Below are 24,275 nucleotides of genomic sequence, written 5' to 3'. Positions count from 1 at the left end.
GCTCATTAATTGAATTAATGCTCATTAAGTGTTTTCATTGGATGAAAATACTTAAGCATTTTTCTCTTCATTTTGGATAGATCTTCATTCTCTCCCTCTTCTCTCTTCTTGGCCGAAACACCTACTCTAGGTTGCTAGGACAACCTTAGGTGTTTTCCTTCTCCTACTTGTGAGTTTGTGAGACAAATGAAGGCAAGGCTTGTTCATGTAGATACCATAAAGGCACGAACGTATGATCGTATTGTGATTCAAGCTGTCTGGAGTCCATGTGCACACACCAAAGGTATAACCTTTTTCATGCGCTTTTAGAAAAACTTAGTATATTTTTTTTTTTCCATTCGCATGGATCTCCTGGAGGAACTAGATGGTTTCCGCTGCGCATAAACGTGTTTAGCACTCTAGTTCCTTACATCATCGTTGTTACGTACTTTTTGAGCTCGAATATTTTGTCTAGGCTGAATTAACTCGTGGTTGTTTTCCTATTGGCAAGTATAACAAGCTGAAGGATTGAAAGATTGGACCATGTGAGATACTGTAGAAGATCAACAATAATACCTACAAATTGCACCTTCTTAATTATTTGAATACTTCTAATATCTTTAATGTGAAATACTTAACTCCTTACTCTGTGGACACTAATGAAGCTACTACGAACTCAAGGACGAGTTCTTTTCAACCTGGGGCGACTAATGCAGGATCGATATTGGTGGGCTCAATCTTTTGGAGGGAATAACTTTTGACTTAGAACTTAGAATCAAGCTGATGTAGGATTAACATTGGAAGACCCAATCTTTCAGATGACATAATTTTTGACTCAGGACTCGGAATCAACGTCTGTCAGCGCCCACACGTGCAAAATTAAAAAATTTACATTTGTTATGAGGGAATTTGTAACCACCAATTTTTGGGCCCAAATTTTACTTTTTAGATTCTTTTAAGAGTATTTTTACTACTTTTAGTAATTTTCATTTTTATGGTATTTAGGATAAATTTTAATATTTCTAATATTAGAGTTAGGAATTTTGTATATCAGGTTATATATTATTAATTTCTATCTATTATGAAATTTTATTTTCTGATAAAATTTCTTTTATTTATTTATAAAATTAGAATTGAGGTTAAAATTTAATATTTCTTATGAAGAAAGGGCTTTATTCTTAATAAATTTTTTTAATGCTCTTTTCTTGTATTCTCTTCCATTCTCATTTTTTATCTATTCGTAAAATAATTATTATTATGTCCGGTGTCAAATATTCATTTACGCTACCCATCGTTTTAAGTAGTTCAGATATAAAGAAAAAAAATTGAAACACAAAGTGGTACCTTGCTTCTGAGAGGCAGCAGTCTTTTTATTCCTCTACGGCAACCAAGCAAGTATATGATGCAAAGTTAAAAGAAACCCACCTCCTTACTCCAATTTTCCAAGAGAATTATATACTTTCAAATCTTTAATCTTCCTTCATCCACAATCAATTCCTTGATTTCTCCTTAAACTCTTACTGCACTTTGAGCTACTCAGCCACAACAAAACAACAAGTTGCCTCAAAATGCAAAAATGCTTCGCCAAGTTGCGCCAGAAGATCTCTGGCCGTTTTCATCTTTTTGGCGATCACGGTGTTTCAGAGCCCGCCACTAGAGGAACGCTCGTCATTTACAGGACTTCCCGTCGATCGAGCCTGAGAAAATGCATCAGCATCAGGCTTTATAGCGTCACTCATCTTGATCCGAGTAAGTAGGCTGTGTCTCTAAATTCAGAAATTCAGTTTGATTTGGTTCTTTGCCTGTGATATCTACCATAGACACGGGCTTTGGCAAGCTGAGCGGGGAGGCAAGCCTACAAAACTGGAAGAAGACGAAGCATGGAGAAAACGACACGATCACTTCCGAGGTCGTGATGTACCTGGAGGAAGGCTTTGGGACTCCAGGAGCCATCGAAGTCAAACATTTGGGGCAGCACCAGGAGTTCTTCCTCCAATCTCTCACGTTAGACTTGCCGCATAACCACTCTGTCCACTTCGAGTGCAATTCATGGGTGTACCCGATGTCGAAGTCCAACGTTGATCGTGTGTTTTTCTCTAACACCGTGAGCTAGCTCAAGTTCTTTCTCTCTATATCATCATCTTCTTCTTCTTCTTTCTAATATCTAAGGTGATTTCGATTAATTTACAGAGCTACTTACCGAGCCAAACGCCAGCAGCACTGCAGAGTCTCCGAGAAGAAGAGCTGAGGAACCTGAGAGGAAATGGAAGAGGGAAGAGGGAGAAATGGGAGCGGATTTATGACTACGATCGGTACAACGATCTGGGAGAAATTGATAGAGGGCAGAGCCATGCAAGGCCCATATTAGGAGGATCCAACGCTTACCCTTATCCTCGCAGATGTAGAACAGGGCGACCACTAAGCAATAAAGGTTTACCAATTACCATCCCCAGTGAATACATATGCATATTCAATGTTAGTACTGAAGCCTCATTAATTTCTCGAACTGTTCTTTGTGATGAAACTAAGATCGGATGACTGAGAGTCGCAGCGAGATCATCAATTTGGACTTCTACGTTCCGCCGGACGACCGGTTTAGCCCCACAAAGCTGTCGGAGTTCATATCAAACTCGATACGAGCAGTGGTGCACTTCGTCGTGCCGGAAGTGAAGTCGGTGTTCGAGGGAGCCGTAAAGAACTTCGAGTCGTTTGAGCAGATGTCCAAGGACCTTTACACTGCACATAGGAAACCGGTGGCCGAGACCATGGTTATGGGCAGGCTCAAGGCGCTTGTGCCGAAAGAACTGCACGATGAAATAGGTCGAGTGATGAAAGAAAACCCCTTCAAGTTCCCAATTCCACAAGTCATCGCCGGTGAGAATTAACTACCATCGATACGATTATTTCGCTCATTATTTGGTTTATGATTTTCTGTTTGTTTGTTTCTTTGTGTTTTGTAGCGGATAAAAATGCATGGAGGAGTGACGAGGAATTCGCTAGGGAAATGCTTGCCGGACTGAACCCTGCAGTCATCAGATGCTTAGAGGTTGAAATTAATTAGGTTTTTCTTTTATTTATTTTCAGTGCACCGTCCTCATCATTACGCCAGCATATTACTATGCCGTCGAAACAATTGCTCTAATTTACTCTATCTGTACAATCTAATCAGACTTATTAATCATCTTTCACATCATATCGATCCAATTATTGCTTTACTTTATTCTCACGGATTAATAAATTTTGAGAATAATTTTCAACTATACAAAATGCTTCACTGAATGTTTGATCTTCCTGTAAAAAGATCAATACGTTAAAATAAATATCCCTCATAATTTAATCCTTTTAAAAGTATAAGATTACCCTGAAAAAATAATAACTTAACCTTTTTATTTCAATTATTAATTTAAATTGTGGAATGTCTACCAATCACATAAGATGCCCTCTCCGTTTCATCTAAATCTTAGGTGCGATGGCTCCATAGATTTTTTTCCCATTTTCTTTTATTTTTAATAATAAATAGACAATTATCATTTTTATTGTTTTATCAAATAAATTTAGAATACAATTTATACCAACTCACCATTTGAATTTTAATTCTCTTAATTATTTTATTGAATGCTTTATCATTACATTTTCCACACTATATTTGCCCAATTATTACTGTGCTTTATCAAAATACCTATCAATAACATCAAAAGCCCGCTGCGTGGCTTCTTAGTTGCGATGGTCAGAGACGAATTCAAGAATGAGAGGTAGGCTGAATGTGAAAGAGATGAACTTTAGTAATAGACTAAGTAAAAAATTTGTATAAATAATTATACTTCTATAATTTACTATTAAGCAGGACTTGACCAGATTAGAGTGTAGGACAATCTTTATATGGATCCGTCCATAAGATTGGCTCAATAGGTTTTTCATTTTTTTTTCATTTGTTAATAATAAATTGATAGACTATCTTCCCTTTTAATTTCTCTATGAATAATTTGAAACATAATTTATACACGTTCAAAAGTTGGCATTCAAAATATTCATATTTAATGAGTTTCGAACTTTGATTATCTTAGTTATTCGGTTGAGGTGTTATTGTATCACACCTGCGGAGACACGATTTTATTCATTTGTTGATGCTCCCATCCAGTAATTCTTCACATATGGTGATCCTCAGAATCAACAGCATAGTAGATAAACCCTGATGCCGTCTTCATTGCTTGCAAGTCGTGGACATTTGACCTTATAATAAATGCAGACTTTTCCAATCGCGGGAAGAGGAGGGAGAAGCTCGATTACTGCTACCCAAGTCGAAAAGAATCTCGAAGGCCTGAGCATTACAGAAGTATGTACAATTATTTTTTCGTTTTAAAAAAAATGATGATCAATTTAATTAGAATTTTTTGGGCGGCAGGCAGTGACAACAGGCAGGATGTTCATGCTGGATCATCACGAGTATCTGATGCCCTACCTGAGGCGCATCAACGAGCAAGGCGTGTGCATATACGCTTCTCGCACTCTCTTTCTCCTCCGACATGACCATACTCTCAAGCCCGTCGCCATCGAACTGACCTTACCGGGGGGAGGCGCTGGCAGCGAGGAGATCAACAGAGTGTTCTTGCCGGCAAGCAAGGGTACAGAGGCCGCCCTGTGGCAACTAGCGAAGACCCACGTCGCCGTCAACGACTCCGGCCACCATCAACTTATCAGTCACTGGCTGCATACGCATGCCGCCGTTGAGCCCTTCATCATAGCTGCCAGAAGGCAGCTTAGCTCCATGCACCCGATCTATAAATTGTTAGATCCTCATTTCAAAGACACCATGCACATCAATTCCCTCGCTCGGAGCATACTCTTGAACGCCGGCGGCATACTGGAGAGGACCATGTACCTTGGCAAGTACGCCATGGAGATCTCCTCCGCCATCTACAAGTCCTGGAGATTCCGCGACCAAGCTCTGCCTGCAGACCTTTTGAAAAGGAACATGGCGGTGGAAGACGACAGCGTTCAGTCCGGCGTCCGACTGCGCTTCGATGACTATCCATACGCGGCAGACGGCCTCGACGTTTGGGCGGCGATCGACACATGGGTCACCGACTACTGCGCCTACTTCTATCGCTCTGATGCCTCCGTTGTCTCTGACGTTGAGCTCCAGGCGTGGTGGAGCGAGGTGCGCGAGGTCGGCCACGGCGACAAACGCGACGACGCGGAATGCTGGTTCCCTCTCGACTCCGTTGCCAACCTCGCCCGGGCCATCACCACGCTCATCTGGATCGCCTCCGCGCTCCACGCCGCCGTCAACTTCGGCCAGTACGGATACGCTGGATACCCGCCCAACCGCCCCACGCGGTGCTACAAGTTCATCCCCTACGAGGGAACGCCGGAGTTCGCCGAGTTCCTGCGCGACCCGGACAAGTACTTCCTGCAGATGATTCCGGACCGTTTCACGACGACGCTAGGAATAGCGCTCATCGAGGTGCTCTCCGGTCACACAGCCGACGAGGTTTACCTGGGCCAGCGGAAGGAGGGGTGGACGAATGACCGCGAGGTGCTTCGGATGTTTGAGCGGTTCGGGGAGAGCCTCCGGCAGGTAGAGAAGAGGATCGAGGAGCGGAACGGTAAACGGCGGTTGAAGAACCGGTTTGGACCGGCTCGAGTGCCCTACACGCTGTTGTTTACCGATACTTCAAATTTGGGGGTCGCGAAGGGCATAACTGGAAGAGGAATTCCAAACAGTGTGTCCATATAAATTAATTCTATTGTACGTTTACTATAAATTGAAGTTGATACTTAATAGGTGGTAATTTTCTTATTTTTTAAAAAAGAAAAAAAAGTATAATTAATAGAGTTTTCTTAGTTGCTACTGAATGCCCCTGATACTAAGCTCACTCTGCTGCGAGAAATGTTTACTGTTATAATCATAGAGTTTTGATGCCAAGGCTATATATATATTTTATTACTGAAATGATATTAGTTTTTCTACAATTATTGGACCTTTTGAGATGGGCTGGTATTTGCTGGAATTTATACTAGTTTAGTGAAATTGGTGAATTGTTGGCATGAAACTACAGTCGAGAAATTGATACTATATAATATCAATCTTGCTCCGGTTATTAGGTCATGCTCAAGTGGTAATATTCTAGCCACTACTAACTACTATAAAATAAATACAAGAAATTTAGACTAGATGACTGATCTTGTCCGAAAGTTAAATCAGACGGATCGTAGGGTGAGATGGATAGAATGTTAACCGAGTCGTGACGTTCCGGAGGGAGGGTATGCTGAGATGACTTCTGTATTGACCAAGTTTTCAAAAGTCTCTTGGTCAACGCTACCTGCAGTCAGCGATTGGGTCCCCGGGTCCCCCGGTCCTTGGTACCTCGAGGCTCGAGGCGGATCCAACAAACATATAAGTAACAGACTAATAATATAATCATGAAATAAATAAGGGGTGAGTTCGGAGAACGTACTCTGGCCCAGGGGCGCCCTCGGATGGGACGCTGCTCGAATGGTCGGGACATGGAAGAGTGGATGACTGTGTTGGACGAGGAGCTAGATCTGACGACACGGAGCCGGACGCGACACGGAACCGAAAGACAAACTATAGGTCGGGATAAAACACCGACATGCAGGCCGGGAGGTACTAACGGCACACAGGCCGGAATACAAATATCAGCACGCAGGCCGGGATAAAAATATCATACAAGTAATGGCAGAATATAACGACAACACGGGCTTGAAGACCTGATCCACATCAGAATCATACGACAGTAGCATATCAGACACCAGATCGAGATTGGGTGTGCATGATAGTGTATATCGAATGTCCGCTCAATTTCGGATGCACACCCACGAGGTGGATTAGGAATTGACCACCATGATGAAGGTCGACCGCAAGCAACCGTAGGCAGATGACATCGAAGACAGTGATGAACGGAGGAGACGCCCTCCACCTCGGCGGGAGAGGGTGACTCATGCTATGAAGTGTTGTAGGCGACAATGGGAGAGGAGAAGGGTGGCTCGGAGGCAGCTCTGGCGAGGAGAGGAGAAGTAGAAGAGCGACGTTGCAAGGAAGAGGAGAAGAGGAGCAGTGGCGAGCACTGATGGCAGCGTCGCGAGGTCTGTCCGGCGGCAGAGTCGCGAGGAGGAGGAAGAGGAAGGGGCCGGTCTCTCCGGCGGTGGCGTTGCGAGGAGGAGGAAGAAGATGGGGCTGTCGCCGTCGCTGTGGCTGGCGTTGCGAGGAGGAGGAAGAAGAGGGAGGGGCTATCGCAGGCGTTGCGAGGAGGAGGAAGAAGAGGGAGGCGGCGAACCCGCCCAGTGGTGGATGTTGGGAACTAGCGCGCTAAACATGCGAAAGCGCAGCGGAAAAATACTAGATCCTCTTATCTAGCGGATCCATGCGAAGGGAAGAAAACAATTTTCATGACAAATAATCTATGATAAGCTACATGATAGAATTATACCTTTGTTGCGTGCCCTTCGCAATCCCGACAACAATCTTTTCTTTGGATCCAGATCTCAGCGCGTTCAAGTGTCCGCGCCTCTATGGTATCCACACGAACATATCCTTCGTTCGTCCCATGAACGAAGCCTTCGGAGAAGAACCATCTTTTTGTGCTAGCAAGAAGTATGGTTCGGCCATGGAAGAAAATTCGGCCATGGAAGGAGGAGGAAGAAGGAGGAGGAAGATCAAGAGACACCCATCTCATCTAATGAAAAATCTCAGCAAAAATTTATTTATATTCATCCAATGAATATGAAGGGTTTTTTGTCTCTTTGTATTCCTCTTAATGGGTTGGATTATTATATTGGATTAACCATTAATCCAATAATAAGTCTAACCATTGAGTGTAATCCATCAATCCAATTTGTTTAATTCGAATTGAACTCAATTCAATGAGTGTGTTCATTTGATTCTAACTCAATTAGTAACCAAAAGGCCTAATCATCTCATGATTGACTCTTAGGGCTAATTACTAACAATCTCCCATTAGCACTAGTGCCAATCACCACTAAGATGACACCAACACTTTGGATTTACCCATTATTCTTAATATCCTTAGTATTTTAATCAAACTAAAATACCCATCTCCGAACTAATATGTTCTTTGTGTGTGACCCTATAGGCTCTCGTAACATTGACAATGTATCCAAATCAACATTTACGATACATAAACAAAGAGTGACATCTAGCAATGCATCATTGCTACCCAAGTGACAAGAAAGTCTAGATCCGACTTAACCTGTCTGTGGCTATTATCTTGTATGACTCAGTCCCTCTATCCTTGATATCTAGATTGATTAATAAGGCATAGACCGTATCATCCCCTTATCAATTTTTGTATTTCTTGATCTCCAAGTAGACACACTATACAAATAAGCTCAATATCTCTTATTGACTTATCTGAGTATGACCATACATTCCTGTGTCCTACTAATCAAGGGGCCTATAGATATCGCTTCTGTTATATGGAAGGGATAAATCTCATCTATATCACTCACATTCCTCCGCATAATTTATTGCATACCCAGTGATCGACTTTATAGTCCACCTTGTTACGGGTGACGTTTGACGATACCAAAGTACACAACTCTTTATGTAGGGAACCATAGTTGTAAGGGTTCGGTGGCCGGCTAGAAGGGGGGTTGGATAGCTAGGTCGCCCCCAATTTTGATTATTCTCTACAAGGTTAGTTACGCAAGCGGAATACGAAAACTAAAACAATGAAAATAAACAAGTAAGAGCAAACGCTAACACAAATCCTTTACGTGGTTCGAAAATTGCTTGCTCCTACTCCACGGCGTGTCATTGAGGTGGACGAACCCTTGATCCTTCGGTGAATCAATCCCCGGCAATCTCCGGCTAGCTCTTACTCCTTCTCGGTGGAGCAAACCTCTCACAAGGCTCTCTTCCTCTTACAAGATGAACTTAGGTTTAGGAGAAAGAGAATATGACTTGGAAGCTTTGGACAAGAACTAGAAGTTATTCAATAAGCATGAGTAGCCTCCTTCAAGCCCCAAAGCTTTCTATAAATAAGAAGAGAGAGTTGATCATCATATCAACTCATCTCAGCACCAGTCGACTGGTAAAACCATCAATCGACTGGTGTTACCGTTGGAGGTAGCCAACAGCTACTTCGCAGCACCAACAGTATGCTAACGGAAATTTAACAGCTGATTGCTAAAACATACAGTCGACTGATCCACACTGACCGAATGAACAGAGCCATTCTGTTCACACCCAGTCGACTGCGCGGTTGACTGCACCAGTCGACTGCTACAGTACTACTACAATAACGCTACAGTACTGCTACAGTACTACTACAGTAAAACCCTAAACCTAGAATTTTACTCCGAGTACAATTTCTCATGTACTCGTACCCTACCCTTACGACTCATTTGACGCTTCCTTTGTAGCTTTTACCTCTTGCCTTCAAGCCTACTTTCTTTGGCTCTCATCCCTCGGATGCATTCAAGCCTGCGGCTCGTCCCTAATGTCATCCTTCGCGTATGCCTCGAAGTCGCTTCCCTCGACCCTTGTCCTCGTTGCCTTGTCCATGGTCCCTCGGATGCTTTATCCTTCACCGGACCCGAAGCCATCAACCTAAGTCGCATGTGTATCCTACAAACCTGCACAACTCAAATACACATATCAAATACAAGGGTGAACCTAACTTAAACTCTTTGACACACACATCAAAACTATGATCGTACCGATCAAACCTAGGTCGATTGCACCAACAATCTCCCCCTTTTTGATGTGTGGCAATATGTTTAAGTTAAGCATAAATATCAACATGAAAATTAGAAGCAATATGTAAACATGAAGCATAATACCCAAGCTCCCCCTTAACATATGCTCTCAACCATAATTTTCAAGTTTTGTACATAGTTGCACATAGTTAGGTTTCTAACTTAAACCTTCGCATTTTTCCCCCTTTGACACCATCAAAAATTGTACCAAACATGTACACATACTATGGTATCAATGTGGACTTAAAAATACCCAAAACCAGCTCTTAAAGGTGTTGGAAAATAGCTACCAGTCAACTGTTATCTGTCATAGTCGATTAGCACAAACCAATCCGATTTTTAGCATTTTAAAGCCAACTTCAGAAATGCATAGAAAATTCTAGAAAATTTAAAAAATTATGAAATTTTGAACACACATTTCTTATAATGTTCTTTACCAATTAAAAATATGTTTTCATGAAAATCCATCATATTTTTGAAGTTTTGATAAAAACTCAAACACTTTGAAAATCACTCAAGGTGGTATCAATTTGAAACCTTGTTTTGCAATCATATATTTCAAAATAGCTAAACCGTAGTAAAAAAACATAAAAATATTTTCAAAACATTTAAAATGTCCAACTATGATATATGGGCAAGATGTCCATTAATTAAACATTTGCTTTTCCCATAGTTGGCCTATGATCACTAAAACTTGATTCATTTCATAACTCATCAAGATGCCATAAGCATAAGTGAATTATTTGTATCATCCTATCATCTCACATTTAAGGTTAGAAAATAATACAAATCATTGTGAGATGAAGATAACTTCTACTTAGCCCTCTTGATCATGAATTTCTATCAAGGCTAAGTGCTCCCCCTTAAGGTCTCAAGTCAACCATTTTTCAAGGATTTGAACTATGATTTTAATGGTTGACTAACCTAAAATCCTCTAACCCTTGAGGATTGATTTTGACACCTAATAGAAATTCTTTCTAATTGGGTTAACCAAATATTCCTTGGGGATCCATTTTCTATCTATAGTCTTGGTTTTTGATTGACCCCTAGCAAGTAGACAATGGTAGGTCTTTTCATTGTTGGGTTCCTTGTATCCTAATCCATTTTTCTTAAAACTTGCCCTTTGGCTCCCAATAATCATATTTAGGATTTTAGAGCCAATTTCAAATTTTCTAAGGGTATTGGTAAGGTATTCTACCTTTGCCCTTAAAGCCTTATTTTCTTCTTCTAAACATGAATCATTTGAATTTGTAGAAGAAGCATGCATATCATTATCCTTAATAGTCATGGATTCTAATTTTTTCTTAAGCATGCAAATATCATTTTTCAAGGATTTGTTCTTTCTTTTTGCCTTAAACAAATCATCATTTGTGCTTGAAATAATTTTAATTAAAATATGGGGAGGAAGATTATACCTCACTTACCGAGAAGTCCGAATCCGAAGTTTGACCTCATCCTTCACTTGAGCTCCCTTCTTCATCTTCACCTGAGCTCCTTCCTTCTTCTTGTTCGGATGAAGTGGAGGCTACATCATCAATTCCCATTAGAGCAAAATTGACTACATGGTGCTCTTCTTCCTCCGATGATGATGATGGATCATCCCATGTTGCTTTTAGGTTTTGAGCCTTCTTCCCTTTTTCTTTTGTCTTCTTCTCCTCCTTCTTCTTCCCTTCCTTCTTCTTCAAGAGAGGACAATCATCTCTTATGTGTCCTTCTCCTTGACAATTATAGCAAATGATCTTCCTTGTCCTACTTTTGCTTCTAGAACTTTTCCTAGCACGAGATTTGTTAGAAGAAAAAGATTTAAATGCCTTTCTCATCTTCCTTACCATATATGCCTCTTGATCGCTATCTATTGAGGCACTTGATTCTTCGGAGTCGGAAGATGGTGGTGATGAAGATTTCTTCTTCTTTTCCTTTCCCTTGTTTGCCACAAGGGCTACTCCTCTTGATCTATGAGCTTCTCCATCTAATCCTTCAACTCTTGTCTCGTGAAGCTCCATTATTGAGAAAAGTTCGTCTAGAGAGGATTTCTCTAGGTCCTTTGATATGTAGTATGAATCTACAATGGAGCTCCAAGTTGTGGTTCTTGGGAAAGCATTTAGGGCTTTCATCATCATGTCTCGATTTGAAAGTGTCTCACCTACACTAGTTAGTCCATTAATAATTTTCTTAATTCTAGAATGTAAAATTGATACCTTTTCTCCTTTCTCAAGCTTGATATTGTTGAGTTGAGTTTGAAGGAGGTCTCTTCTTGCCAATTTCGCTTCCGATGTCCCTTCATGAAGCTCCACTAGCTTTTCCCATAATTACTTGGCGCTTGAGTAGCTTCCAACCCTTGTTATTTCTTGTTGGGGAAGAACATTGTGTAGATGATGTATGGCTTTAGAATTCGTTAAATGTTCTTCCCTTTGCTTCTTGCTCCACCTTGTTTTCTCAAGTATCTTATTATCTTGATCCCTAGGCACTTCAAAACCATTTTCCATGATTAGCATTATGTCAAAATTGTTTTGAAAAATACCTCCATTCTCTTCTTCCACCAAGAGAAGTCTCCATCAAATTTGGGTGGATAAATGTTTGAGCCAACCATTTTGATGAAGTGCTCTTCTCGGCGATTAGTCCGTTGAAGGGTGTCCTCGCTCTGATACCACTTGTAAGGGTTCGGTGGCCGGCTAGAAAGGGGGTTGGATAGCTAGGTTACCCCCAATTTCGATTCTTCTCTACAAGGTTAGTTACGCAAGAAGAATACGAAAACTATAAATGAAAATAAACAAGTAAGAGCAAACGCTAACACAAATCCTTTACGTGATTCGGAGATTGCTTGCTCCTACTCCACGGCGTGTTCATGAGGTGGACGAACCCTTGATCCTTCGGTGGATCAATCCCCGACAATCTCCGGCTAGCTCTTACTCCTTCTCGGTGGAGCAAACCTCTCACAAGGCTCTCTTCCTCTTACAAGATGAACTTAGGTTTAGGAGGAAGAGAATATGGCTTGGAAGCTTTGGACAAGGACTAGGAGTTATTCAATAAGCATGAGTAGCCTTCTTCAAGCCCCAAAGCTTCCTATAAATAAGAGGAGAGAGTTGATCATCATATCAACTGCACCAGTCGACTGGCAAAACCATCAGTCGACTGGTGTTACCATTGGAGGTAGCCAATGACTACTTCGCATCACCAACAGTATGCCAACGGTCATTTACCAGTCGACTGCTAAAACATGCAGTCGACTGATCTACACTGACCGAATGAACAGAACCATTCTGTTCGCACCTAGTCGACTGTGCGGTCAACTGCACCAGTTGACTACTAAAACATGCAGTCGACTGCTACAGTACTACTACAGTAACGCTATAGTAACGCTACAGTAAACCCCTAAACCTAGGATTTCACTCCGAGTACAATTTCTCATGCACTCGTACCCTCACCCTTACGACTCATTTGACGCTTCCTTTGCAGCTTTAACCTCTTGCCTTCAAGCCTACTTCCTTTGGCTCTCGTCCCTCGGATGCATTCAAGCTCGCGGCTCGTCCCCAATGTCATCCTTCGCGTATGCCTCGAAGTCGCTTCCCTCGACCCTTATCCTCGCTGCCTTATCCACAGTCCCTCGGATGCTTCATCCTTCACCGGACCTGAAGCCATCAACCTAAGTCGCATGTGTATCCTACAAACCTGCATAACTCAAATACACATATCAAATACAAGGGTGAACCTAACTTAAACTCTTTGACACGCACATCAAAACTATGATCATCCCGATCAAAATCTAGGTCGATTGCACCAACAGTAGTGACTTCAGGTCTAAGGACTATTCATACCAATAGTCACATGAGAATGTTTATGACACTCATATAACGATCCATGAAATATCTCATAGCGGGTCAATTCAGTATATATTCTCTAATATATATCCATGTGTCAACCTGATATCTCATATCCATGACTTGTGAGATCAAATCATCCGTTGACCTACATGCTAGTGTCAACGTATTAATATTTCCTTGTATGTTAATGCTCGACTAGGAATAATTAAGAGTAGTGTTTTCTACAATATCTCATTATCAATTCAACCAATTGATTATTGTAGATAAGAACCTACCACCCAAGGACATTATTATATTTATTCATTCGGCACTGAACTGAAGTAAATATAATAACTATAACCTTTGCCTTCTAATGGAATAAAGAAATATGATACAAAATATCCTAAGTCAATCAACTCTTAATTGCCTCTTAGGGCTTACACTAACAATCTCCTTATATCACTAGCGCCAATCACTAAAATATCTCATATCCATTGACCTAGTGTGACCATCATGCTTTCTTGGTGCCAAAGCCTTGGTCAAAGGATCTGTAATATTAGCATTGTTTGGTTATCTACATATCCTCATATCTCATATATCAAGGATCCCTCTAATGAGATGAAATTGTTGTAGTATCCAATACCCAAGACCACCATATAAGTACAATACATGCCCTAACTGCGATCTAGAAACGTCCTTGTCAATTTTGGAAGCTTGCACCACTGTAACCCATTACAGCAACAACTCTTCATCGCCTCTAAAGATCAAGAAATAATTTTGAGTCCTTCTCAAGTATTTAAGAATATTCTTGACTACTATCCAGTGACCTTCACCTGGATCTGACTTGCATCTGCTCATTATGCTTAATGCATACGAGACATCTGGGTGAGTACAAAGCATGGCCAAACTTTTAAGCACCTTGTCAATATATGTACTCTGGCTTAGAACAAGCCATCTCCTGGATCTATCTCTATAGATCTTGATGCCCAAAATATAGGCTGCTTCACCTAAGTTCTTCATTGAGAAACAATTCCCAAGCCAAGTCTTCACTAACTGAAGAGTAGGGATATCATTTCTAATGAGATGTATGTCATCTACATACAATATGAGTAAAATGACTGTGCTCCCACTAACCTTCTTGTAGATACAAAGTTCATCTTCATTCTTAATGAAACCAAATATTTTGATTGCATTATCGAATCGAAGATTCCAGCTTCTAGAAGCTTGCTCAATCATAAATGGATCTTTGCAACTTACAAACCTTTCCAACATGCTCTGGATCTACAAAACCCTCATGTTGTGTCATGTACACATCCTCGAGTAGATTTCCGTTAAGAAATGTGATTTTGATATCCATCTGCCAGATCTCATAATCATAGTAAGCTGCAATAGCAAGCATGATCCGAATGGACTTGAGCATCGCAACTGGTGAAAATATTTCATCATAGTCTATACCATGAATCTGTTTGAATCTTTTAGCCACCAATCTACCTTTGTAGGTATGCATATGACCATCCATGTCAGTCTTTACCTTGAAGACCCACTTACACCCAATGGGTTTGATCCCTTCAGGTGGATCAACCAAAGTCCATACTTGGTTAGTGTACATGGATTCCATCTCAGATCTCATGGCCTCTAGCCATTTTAAAAAATCTAGGCCCTGTACAACTTCTTGAGAAGATGTAGGCTCATTGAGACCAATAAGCTCTACATCACCGTGGTCAGACAAGAGAAAAGAATATCTCTCAGGTTGACGATGAATCCTATCAGATCTTCCTAGAGCATGTGCTACTTGAACAGATTGTTGTTCCACAACCTCTTGTGGTGCAACAAAACCCTGATCCACAACATCTTGTGGTACCTGTTCAATTTCCATCACAGTGTCAGTGCTAGTATCTTGAACTTCTTCAAGATCGACTTCACTCCCACTAGTTTTTCTAGAAATAAATTCCCTTTCTAGAAACACACCAGTTTTGGCAACAAACACCTTGCCATGTGTGGGATTATAGAAGTAATATCCCTTTGTTTTCTTGAGATATCCTATAAAATAGCACTTGTCTAATTTGGGTCCTAGTTTATCTGAGACTAGTCATCGAACGTAAGCCTCACAATCCCAAATCTTCATGAAAGACATCTTGGGACTCTTCCCTATCTATATCACATATGGTGTCTTTATGACAGCCTTAGATGGAACTCAGTTAAGTGTGAAAGCAGCTATCTCTAGAGCATGTCCCCAGAAGAAAATAGGAAGATCTGTATGACTCATCATTGATCGTACCACATCTAATAAAGTATGATTCCTCCTTTCTGATACACCATTCCATAGTGGTGTTCTAGGTGGAGTGAGTTGAGATATGATCCCACACTCAACGAGATGGTCATGAAACTCTTGACTAAGGTATTTCCCACCTCGATTTGATCGAAGCATCTTAATACTCTTACCAAGTTAATTTTATACTTCATTCTTGAATTCTTTAAACTTTTCAAAGGATTCTGACTTGTGTCTCATCAGAAACACATAACCATATTCACTGAAATTATCAGTAAAAGTAATGAAGTAATGAAGTAATGTTAGCCTCCTCTAGCAAAAGGGTCACATACATCAGTATGTATGAGTCGTAAAAGATCATTAGCCCTTTCGTGGTGCCCACTGAATGGAGTCTTTGTCATCTTGCCTCGAAGACAAAATTTGCATTCCTCATATGATTCAAAATCAAATGAGTCCAAAATCCATCCTTGTGGAGTTGGGATATGCAACTCTCATTTTGTGAACTAAGCGAGAATGCTAGAGATATGTTTGATTCAAATTATTAGACTTGAACCATTTGGTATTTATGTTATAGATTGGGTTGCCAAAGTCTAGAACATAGAGTACATTCACAGGATGTGCACTACAATAGAACATTTCATTGAAATAAACGGAACAACATTTGTCCTTTATTACAAATGAAAAAACTTTTCTTATCCAAACAAGAAACAGAGATAATGTTCTTGGTCAAGGTAGTAGGCACATAGCAACACTCTTTAAGTTCTAAAACAAGCCCAGTGGGTAAAATTAAGGAATATGTTCCTACAGCGACAACAACAACTCTTGCACCATCGTCTACTCATAGGTGTATTTTGTCCTTTATCAATGTTCTACTATTTCTCTTGTTGGTTGCTACTCGGAAAACCTAGAGGTTCCACTATACAAAAATTTTGTACAAAGGTATGAACCTTTTCCTAGCTACCATGTGTTCTTTTAAATTAAATTTTGGATCGCCTGTGGAACTTAACACGTTTGATCCAAAACTTAATCTATTCGTTCTTTTAGGTTTTGACTTGGGTCTCCTACGGAACTTAACACGTTCGAACCAAATCACCTTAAGTTATTAATTCCATTAAATATTAATTTCCATAATTGGTTCCCAGTACTGACGTGGCGAGGCATACGACATTCTTGGATATGGGAGCAACCACCACCGACTAGACAAAACCTTTTATGGAAAGCTAATATTTAATTTCCTAAAATAACTTTAGGTTAACGGAAAAGAACAATCAAATCACAAGGAAAAATAAAACAAAAGAACACAACTTCGAAAAACATATTCAAAATACTAGAATGTAAGCCTCTTATATATGGTATTATTTCCATAAATAACTAGTATGATGCGGAAAGGAAAAATTACTAGTTATACCTTCTAGAAAGACCTCTTGATCTTCTACCGTATTCCTCTTCTAACCTCGGACGTTGTGTGGGCAACGATCTTCCGAGATGAGAAACCACCAACCACCTTCTTCTCCTCCTAGCTAGGTTCGGCCAACAATAAGGAAGCTTCACCAAGGAAGAAGATCAAAACACCAACCAAGCTCCAAGAGATGCTAGCTTTCTCTCCTTCTTCTTCTTCTTCTTCTCCAAGTAGTATCCGGCCTCCACAAAAACTCCAAGCAATAGGGATGTTTCGGCCACCACAAGAGGAAGAGAGGGAGAGGATGATGATGGCTGGCCACAACAAGGAACAAAAGAGGGAGAGAAATAATAGAGGTTGTCACTAATGAAGGCACCCTCACCCCTTCTTTTATATTCCTTGGCCTAGGCAAATTAGGAAATTTAATTACAATAAAATTTTCTTAATTTCCTTGACATGATTTAATTGAGAAAAATAAAATAAAATTTCCCCAATTAAACTATAATGGCCGGCCACCACATGGAGAAATAAATTAGACAAGTTTTAATCAACAAATTAAAACTTCCTAATTTGTTTCCGGAAATTTTAAAATTAAAATTTCTCTTCAAAAATCTATTCATGGTTGAGAAAAAAAAATTTCCATAATTTTAATTTTACAACATGTGAATAATTTTTAAAGAGAAAATAAAATATCTCACCAATTTACAAATAAGGAAAGAGATCTAATCTCTTTCTTTAATCTTTTGTAGATCTTTTACAAGAGAGATATTTTAATTTTAATTCTCTTTAATAAATTATATCTTCCACATAATAAAAATTAAAATTATTTTTTTTTTAATTTAATTTGGCCGGCCACTCTAGCTGGCCACCCCAATTTATGCTTAGGCCGGCCTTAGCTTGGTTCCCAAGCTAGCTTGGCCGACCCCTATTAGGTGGGTATAGAAAGTGGGTATAGGTGGGTATAATACTCTATAAATAAGAGGCTACGATAGGGACCGAGAGGAGGAATTGGTTTTGGTCTCCCGATAAAATTAAGCATCCTGTGTTCGCCCCGAACACACAACTTAATTTTATCAATAATAATTCATTCCACTAGAGAACTATTATTGAACTACCGCACCAATCCCAAATTACATTTTTGGGCTCCTTCTTATTATGAGTGTGTTAGTCTCCCTGTGTTTAAGATATCGAATGCCCACTAATTAAGTGAGTTACTGACAACTCATTTAATTAATATCTTAGTCCAAGAGTAGTACCACTCAACCTTATTATCATGTCGGACTAACTCCACCTGCAGGGTTTAACATGACAATCCTTATGAGCTCCTCTTGAGGACATTATCAACCTAGTATCTCTAGGACACAGTTTCATTCTATAATCAACAACACACACTATAAGTGATACCATTTCCCAACTTATCGGGCTTATTGATTCATCGAACTAAATCTCACCCATTGATAAATTAAAGAAATAAATATCAAATATATGTGCTTATTATTATATTAGGATTAAGAGCACACACTTCCATAATAACCGAGGTCTTTGTTTCTTTATAAAGTCAGTATAAAAGAAACGACCTCAAATGGTCCTACTCAATACACTCTGAGTGTACTAGTGTAATTATACAGTCAAGATAAACTGATACCTAATTACACTACGACCTTCTAATGGTTTGTTCCTTTCCATTTTGGTCGCGAGCTACTGTTTATAATTTATAAGGTACTGATAATATCATCTTCTGTATGTGGCACCACATACTATATTATCTACAATATAAATTAATTGAACAACTACAACTAAATGTAGACAATTTGACCAAATGTGATTCTTTATTCATAATGAATGTTTACAAAGCTTAGGCTTTCAGTATACACTCCAACATCTCTGCCACTACACATTAGTACAAATGTGAGATGCACACCCGATATCTAATACCCGTGAAGAACAAATAGATAGATTGACTTCTATAACATATATACCTGAGGCAGAATTCTCACTTCTCTTCCTTTTCCGTTCCTCTAGGTATAACTTACAGTTCCTCTTTCATTGTCCGGTCTCACCACAATGGAAGCAGATTCCTTCCTTAGCAACCCCACCTTTGGGTTTCAGTGCATGAGTCTTGCCCTTTCCTTTAGCTTGGGTCTTACCCTTACCTTTAGGCTTCCACTTGCCTTTTCCCTTAGACACCATCAAAATGGTACTAGGCTTTGCCTTCTTGAAGTTGAGTTCAACAGTTCTCAACATGCTCAACATCTTAGGCAGCGGTTTATCAATTTCATTCATGCTGCAGTTCATGACATATTGACTATAGCTATTGGGCAATGATTGCAAGATAAGATCAGTGGTCAATTCTTGGCCTAGTGGGAATCCCAACCTTTGTAGATTCTCCACATTCCTGATCATTTTGATCACATATGCCCTACGGGACTTTCGTCTTGCATTTTACATTGAAACAGTGCTTTAGAGATCTCAAATCTCTCATGTCTTGCTTGTCCTTGATATAACTTTCTAAGGTGTTCAACCATATCATAAGCATCCATGTTCTAATGTTGCTTCTGAAGCTCAGAGTTCATGGCGGCGAGCATAAGGCATGATACATCTAATGCATCATTTTGATGCTTGTAAGCATCCCTATCAGCTCTAGTGGCAGCAACAGGGGGCACTTCAGGAATAGGCTGCTCTAGGACATACAGTTTTCTTTCGCTCTTGAGAACTATTCTTATGTTTCTATACCAATCTAGAAATTAGCTCCATTAAGCTTATTCTTATCAAGGACAGATCGCAGAGATAGTGTCTTCTACTTACTAGACAACATGGTGGTCTACAACAATAAAATACAGAGAAGTATCATCCTCAGATCATTTAATTATGCCTTTAATTAAATGATTCTCCCACTGCATTCTAAACCTTGATAGAAGCAAGTCACTACTAGTTCTATATCCATAAGCAAAGACATTCTAGTGGGACAAGATCCACATTATACCTCATCTTGAGTTAGCTTTGGCTAATCGCCCAAGACTTGTATAAATAGGTAGGCAACGTGTACCAATTGGACAAAATCCATCTTATATTTTTCTTGAGTTAGCTTTGGCTAATCACCCAAGATTTGTATAACTTGGGTAGACAACGTTCACCAATTACATCCTATGTAACTCTTGTATCCATAGGTGAACAACACTGTTTATTCATTTTCCCGTCTTATGAAATCCATATTATAATTCATCTTAAGTTAGCTTTGACTAATCACCCAAGACTAGTATAATATGATTTACATCTTATTGGATATGCCTTTAAGTTCTAAATCCAATTGAGGTAAGTTAATTAAGTCATACCCAAAGGTCGGTAGTCGAACATCACAATTGTCCTGTCACACTCTACCAAGATAAAATGAGCCACTTTGCTTTGGCAAACCTGACTACAGATGATCGAGGTAGTAATGAATACCAAACTCTGGTAGGCATATGTAAATGACCTAATTACGATAGCTACACATACATCACATACATCATGGCATATCATGGCATATATCAACATATACACAAGTTTAAATGTGACATGGTTATGGCCCCCATAAACTACGATCTTCACACGCCAATGAGAAGAGCGATAAGTCAACCTAGGTCTAAGCCGCTTCTCCAAGCACTTCCTTGGTTGTCGTGCATTGTTGTCCTTCCTTCCTTTTCACCCGTCTTCTAGAAGACTAACTCTTTCTAATTTTGTACATTACAAAACCTAAAGAAACTCGAGTTGCATTCGAGTGTAATCTAATTACAACAAGAATAAAGGGGATGAAGGCACGACACGCAGGCCTTATTATAAATTACAACATTACACACATCCAATCACATTGGGGTTAAAGGGCCATAACCAAGCACTAATGTCATATCTATTCATAATATTTTATGACATAAAATTTACTATGATTTCAGCAAACAAATTATGAGCCGCAACGCCACGGCGGTCCCGAGACCTTGCTGGTCACACACTAACTATGCTTTGATCCCAACAAAACACCCATTTCGATCAAGGCTTAGGATTTGGCCGAGACACAAAGTCTGGCCAAGACTCATAGTCTGGCCGAGATTCACTCTCTTGGCCAAAACCTTGTTTGGCCGAGACTCATAAACCCTTTTGCAAATCACAGTAAATCCTATCAAGTAATTTCTATATCATATATAAAAATTTTAACTCAGCATAACCCTTCGCAAGTGGCTCTGATACCACTGTTAGGATCTAGCGCGCTAAACATGCGAAAGCGCAGCAAAAAAAAAAAAACTAGATCCTCTTATCTAGCGCATCTATACGAAGGGAAGAAAACAATTTTCATGACAAATAATCTATGCTAAGCTACATGATAGGATAATGTTAGTTAGAGCCCTAGAGCCAATCATTTGATGATTGTATGGACTCATGTATATCATATCATGTATATATATTAAGGCATTTGGTTTTTGGTTATTATGCTTATTTGTATTAGTGCCAGATAAAATAAGTATAGTAACGTCCTAGAGTAGAAGGTTCTTACCTATATCAATCGATTGGTTGAATCGATAGTGAGATGATATAGGGAACACTACTCTAAATCATTCCTAGTCGAGTATTAACATTCAGGGACAATGTTAATACAATAAGACTAGCATGTAGGTCAGCTCGATGACTTGATCTCACAAGTCATGGATATAGAGATATCAAGCTGACACATGGGTATGCATTAGAGAATGTATACTGAATGACCCGCCATGAGAAAATATCATGGATCGTTATATGAGTGTCATATACTTTCTCATGTGGCTATTAGTATGACTATTAGTTCTTTGACCTGAAGTCACCATGGATCCCTACATAAGGAGTTATGTACTTTGGTTTCGTATAACGTCACCCGTAACTGGGTGGACTATAAAGGCGATTACTGGGTATATAACGAATTATGTAGAGGGATGTGAGTGATGTAGATGGGATCTATCCCTCCCATATGACGGGAGCGACATCGGTATTCTTGATAGAGTGAGACCACTAAGTGCATGGCCATGCCCAAATGAGTCAACATGAGATGTTGAGCTCATTTGATCGAGTGAGTCTACTTGGAGTTCAAAATTTAGATTGATTAGAGGATGACACGGTCTATGCCTCATATTGATCAATCTAGATGTCTAGGATAGAAGGACAATGTCACATATTTTGTGAGGAGTCACAATTGGTAGTCACAAGGTGATGTCGGATCTCGACATTCTTGTAACTTGGGTAGTAATGATGTGTTGCTAGATACCGCTCATTACTTATGCTCCTAAATGGGTTTAGGGCATTGCCAACGTTACAAGAACCTATAGGGTCACACACTAAGGACAATTAGATGGAGATTTGGTTCATATGATGAACCAAGAGGATTAGATTCATTTGGTGAATCATATTGGATTAAGAGTAATCCAAATTGGGCTAATTGAGTTGGACTCAAGTTGATTCATGTATTCAATGAGTCTAATTTAGATTATGACTCATTAAATCAACTTAATTTAATGAATTAGATTCATTATATTAAGTTGGCTTGAATCATATGGTTGGATTAGATCAACCATGAGAGAGATTTGATCAAGTTTGACTTGATTTGAGAGGAAGAGAAAAAGTCATGTTTGACTTGACTTTTTGCCACATCACTAGTGAGTTGGCAAGATGTGGACCAATAGGATTGCTCCACATCATCAATGTGTGCCACCTCATGGAGGTTACAAGCCTCTATAGCATTTAATGTGGCCGGCTCACATTAAATGAGGAGGTTACACTTGTTGCCATGTCATTTAGTGAGGTGGCAAGATGTGGACCAATAGTGTTGATCCACATCATCCTAGAGTGCCACCTCATGGGGGTTACAACTCTTAATGGTCTCCACATTAATTGGAATTAATGTGGGGGTTACACCTCCTAGAGTGGCCGACCACTTGATGGCTAAGGGGTTGTTTGAATTTCCTCTCATTGATTTGATTCACTCTTCTTCTCCCTTGGGTGCTATCTCTTCTCCTTCTCCCATTCCTTGGCCGAACACTCCATTGGTGCTAGCACACCTTATGTTTTGGTCATCTCCTTCTAATTGTGTCCGTGTGGATACATATAGAGGTTGTCTACTTTGACAACTAGAGATCCGGCGACATCTTGGACAAGCGGGAACGCGAAGGGCTTCGCTACAAGGGTAATGATCTTAACTTTAGTGTAGATCTAAAGTTTTTACAAACTCGTACAAGAAAAGGTTTTTCGATAATTTTGTTTACGAATCTTTGCACGAGATCCATGGCTTTGGGTGACTCGGGGTTTCCGCGACGCGAAAAAGCGGTTTTCGCGGCTCGAAGAACCCAACATTACCTTGCTAAGAAACTTGAAAATAAAAAGTATTTCTGTGTGTATTAGTAGTAGTATGATTATTTTAAGGACACTTGTGTTATTAGATTTTTACATTAGTTTTCTTTAAACGGCTTCGCTTTTGCCCCAAATCCGCTTTGGGACAGCGGGTCGGGTGCCATTAGATTGCAAAGGAGCAACTCACGATGGTTAGATCGTGGGTAGGGCATTGCCCCTAACCCCGCAAGGAATTTGCTCAGCGATTGCACCGAAATCGCTAAAACAAACCCGCCGGGAAGATTTTCCGAAACGGCAATGTCTCTACCCAAATCGTTTTGGGACAGCAGGTTTAGGCGCTGTTGGATCACAAAGGAACCCTTGCGATGGTTAGATCGCGGGTAGGGGCGCTGCCCCTCTGGGATTGCGCCCGAAACCGCTAAACGGGACCGCCGGGAAATTTTACTCATAAAAATTGTAAAAATTATTTTAAAATTACAGAAAAATTATGAAAAAATATATAATTTTGAATTATATATTAATTTGTGATAGTCATGGCCCAAAATACCCAATAAGATTGGATTTGTGTTGTAATTCATAATAAGGCCTACGTTATTCACGGCCTGCGCGTCGTGCCTTTCTCTTATTCTGGTTGTAAATTAGATTTAGACTCGAATGTAACTCTAGTTTCAAATTGTAATGTACAAATTGGAGCGGTGGAGGGTCCACACTAGACGGAGTTCCAAGGCGGGCACGAGCAACA

The 24,275-nt window shown here is 40.0% G+C and overlaps 1 protein-coding gene across 1 annotated transcript; it reads left to right on the top strand.

Moving 5' to 3' along the window:
* The first annotated feature begins 1,467 nt into the window (after positions 1–1,467).
* On the top strand, positions 1,468–5,863 carry LOC122018473 (probable linoleate 9S-lipoxygenase 5). Its single transcript, XM_042575797.1, has 7 exons — positions 1,468–1,728; positions 1,800–2,083; positions 2,170–2,410; positions 2,509–2,853; positions 2,940–3,025; positions 4,226–4,312; positions 4,382–5,863. Exons 1-7 carry the CDS (start codon positions 1,548–1,550, stop codon positions 5,714–5,716), a joined length of 2,559 nt encoding a protein of 852 aa, XP_042431731.1. The 5' UTR covers positions 1,468–1,547; the 3' UTR covers positions 5,717–5,863.
* Positions 5,864–24,275: the final 18,412 nt, after the last annotated feature.

This window comes from Zingiber officinale, chromosome 9A (assembly GCF_018446385.1).
Source record: "Zingiber officinale cultivar Zhangliang chromosome 9A, Zo_v1.1, whole genome shotgun sequence".
Taxonomy (NCBI): Eukaryota; Viridiplantae; Streptophyta; class Magnoliopsida; order Zingiberales; family Zingiberaceae; genus Zingiber; species Zingiber officinale.
This window is presented reverse-complemented; position numbering and strand designations above follow the sequence as displayed.

Coding starts and splice junctions, on each gene's coding strand:
- LOC122018473 (XM_042575797.1), top strand. CDS start 1,548: ATGCAAAAATGCTTCGCCAAGTTGCGCCAGAAGATCTCTGGCCGTTTT. Junction 2,084..2,169: donor GTGTGTTTTTCTCTAACACC/GTGAGCTAGCTC, acceptor ATTAATTTACAG/AGCTACTTACCGAGCCAAAC. Junction 2,411..2,508: donor GCGACCACTAAGCAATAAAG/GTTTACCAATTA, acceptor GATGAAACTAAG/ATCGGATGACTGAGAGTCGC.